The sequence below is a fragment of the Pyrgilauda ruficollis genome, unplaced genomic scaffold (genome assembly GCF_017590135.1).
Source record: "Pyrgilauda ruficollis isolate IOZ18807 unplaced genomic scaffold, ASM1759013v1 scaffold1993, whole genome shotgun sequence".
Taxonomy (NCBI): domain Eukaryota; kingdom Metazoa; phylum Chordata; class Aves; order Passeriformes; family Passeridae; genus Pyrgilauda; species Pyrgilauda ruficollis.
In genome coordinates, this window is record NW_024519129.1 from 1 (window position 1) to 2,846 (window position 2,846).

The following is a 2,846-nucleotide window of genomic DNA, read 5'->3' on the forward strand; positions in this document are numbered from 1 at the left end:
TTTCCGGGATATTTTTAGGGTATTTTTGGGATATTTCCACGATATTTTTGGGGTGGATTTGGGGTTTTTTGGGACTCACTCTTGTCGAAGATGGGCTGGGACAGCACCGGGCTGAGGCTGCGGGGGGATTTTTTGGGGATATTTTGGGATTTTTTTGGGGATAATTCTGAGATATTTTCAGGATATTTTCAGGATATTTTTGGGACAGGATATTTTCAGGATATTTTCGGGATATTTCCGGGATATTTTTGGGGTGGATTTGGGGGATTTTGGGACTCACTCTTGTCGAAGATGGGCTGGGACAGCACCGGGCTGAGGCTGCGGGGGATCCCGGCGCGGTCCCGGAACGAGGCCTGGAAGCAAATCCGGACCACGTTGAGATCGACCTCCTGGTGGTTCCGCAGGGAGCCCGCTGGGGAAAAACGGGGGAAAAACGGGAAAAATGGGGAAACGGGGCAGAAACGGGGAATAAACGGGGAGAAATGGGGGGGAAATGGGGAAAAAAGGGAGGGAAATGGGGGAAAATGGGAGGGAAATGGGGGAAAATGGGGGAAATGGGGCAGGAATCGGGGAAAACTGGGGAAATGGGGGAAAATGGGAGGGAAATGGGAGGGAAATGGGGGAAAATAGGGAAATTGGGCAAAAATGGGAGGAAAATGGGGCGGGAATCGGGGAAAATAGGGGAAATGGGGGAAAATTGGGAAAATTTGGGCAGAAATGGGGAAAATGGGAGGGAAATGGGGAAATTGGGCAGAAATGGGGGAAAATGGGAGGGAAATGGGGGAAAATGGGGAAATTGGGCAAAAATGGGAGGAAAATGGGGCGGGAATGGGTGCAGAAGAGATTAGCAAGGGCTCTTTCAATAAGGAGACTGGGTCCTAAAGAACTGCCCTCCTGGTTTAGGGCAGCTAGAAGTATTCCAGTGAATGAACCCTGGAGTCCTGGTTACTATTTGGTTGCTGTAAAAGAATAAAGGGTTGAGCAACAGGCAAAAATGTGAAAATACCACATTATTTTCAACACTTTAAAGATATTTCTGAATCTATAAAAATGTCAATTCTTTAGACTTTCAGGGAAGAGACAATTTCCTGCTGATCTGATCCTAAAACAATTAAAAGCTTCAGCTCAGCAGTTAAGTCCTTGAGGTAGAACCAGATGTGTTGTGTGCTGTTGGGTGAGGAGGGAGCTCAAGGCCAAGGAAGTGCTACTGCTTCTGACCCAGCAGTTGTAAAAACTCAATTAAATGCAGCTCCTGCGGTAGCAAATGGTCAGGGTGCCATGTGAGCTTCAAAAGCAAGAGCAGAAGTAGAAAAGAAAGAGGAAAAAAATATCTAAAGGAGCACAAGTCCAATGAAAGCAGAGAGAAAAATGAGAAAAACAGGGCAGAAAGGGGGGGAAATGGGCGGGGAATGGGGAAAAAATGGGGGAAAAACTGGGGAAATGGGGAAAAATGGGGCAGAAATGGGGAAAATAGGGCAAATATGGGGGGAAAATGGGGCAGAAATGGGGAAAAACAGGGGAAAAGGGGAAAATGGGGCAGAAATTGGGACAAAATGGGGGAAAATGGGTAAAATTGGGCAGAAATGGGAAGGAAATGGGAGGAAAATATGGCAGAAATGGGGAAAAATGAGGAAAATGGGGCAGAAATGGGGGGAAATGGGAGAGAATGGAGGAAACCACAAGAAAATTAGGGGAAAAACTGGGGAAAATGGGAAAAAAATGAGGAAAAATGGAGGAAAATGAGGAAAAAAACCCCAAGGGAAAATGACAGAAAGCAGGGAAAGGTGGGTTTGAATTGAGCCCACCGGAAAAATGAGAAAAAATGGGGAAAACAGGGGGAAAAATTGGCCAAATGGGGGAAAAAAGGGAAAAAAAAAAAACCAGGAGAAACTTGGAGAAAGCATGAAAAACCAGGAAAAAATAAAAGGTAAAACACCAGGAAAAATTAGAAAAAAAACCAGGGAAAAACAAAGGAAAAAAATGGAGAAACGGGAGGAAAATGGGGAAAAAACGGGAAAAAAACCAAAAAATACCAGGGGGAAAAAAGGGAAAAAATAGGGAAGAAGCGTGGAAAAGACAGGAAAATTGGGAAAAATTGGGAAATCCAGGGAAAAGGGGGAATTCTGACCTTTGAAGGGGTCGATCCCCAGCTGCAGCTTCTTCTCGATGGCGCCCTCGATTTCCTTCTTCTTCACACACTGAATGCCCAGGTTGCTGAAACTGCCGGGAACCCCAAAATTCCCAAATTTTTTTGGGCCCTTCTGGAATCCCCCTGCCCAGAAACGCCCCAAAATCCCAAAAACCAGCAAAAAAAGGGCAAAAAAACGAAGGAAAACGGACAAAAAATGCCCTAAAAGTGGGGGGAAATCTTGGAAAATTCCATGAAAATTGAGTTTATTGGGAAGCTTGAGGAGCAGCAGGCAGAACCAGAAAAACAGATAAAAACTGCTCCAAAATTCCCGAAAAATGCCCCAAAAATGCTGGAAAAAAACAGGAAAAAATCTGGAAAATTCCCTAAAATTCCCCGAAATTCCAACAGGATCCAAGCCAAGGGATATTCCCACATTTTCCTGGTGCTTGAGATGGGTTTGATCTCGAGGAGCACCGGGCAGGACCCAAAAAAACGCCCGAAAAATGCCCGAAAATGCCCAAAAAACGCCCAAAATCCTCCAGGAAAACGCAGAAATTCCTGGAAAATTCCCAGAAAATGCCTAGAAAATTCCCCGAAATTCCAACAGGATCCAAGCCAAGGGATATTCCCACATTTTCCTGGTGCTTGAGATGGGTTTGAGCGCGAGGAGCACCGGGCAGAACCCAAAAAACACCCGAAAACCCCCGGAAAAGGT

General features: G+C 45.5%; 1 protein-coding gene across 1 annotated transcript; it reads right to left on the bottom strand.

The window, feature by feature from the left end:
* Nucleotides 1-280: 280 nt before the first annotated feature.
* LOC121352844 (transcription factor RelB homolog) lies at nucleotides 281-2,272 on the bottom strand (the record flags this gene model as incomplete). The annotated part of the gene is made up of 2 exons (XM_041466125.1): nucleotides 281-412; nucleotides 2,129-2,272. Coding segments are annotated over 2 exons (276 nt in total), but the record flags the coding sequence as incomplete, so codon positions are not given.
* Nucleotides 2,273-2,846: the final 574 nt, after the last annotated feature.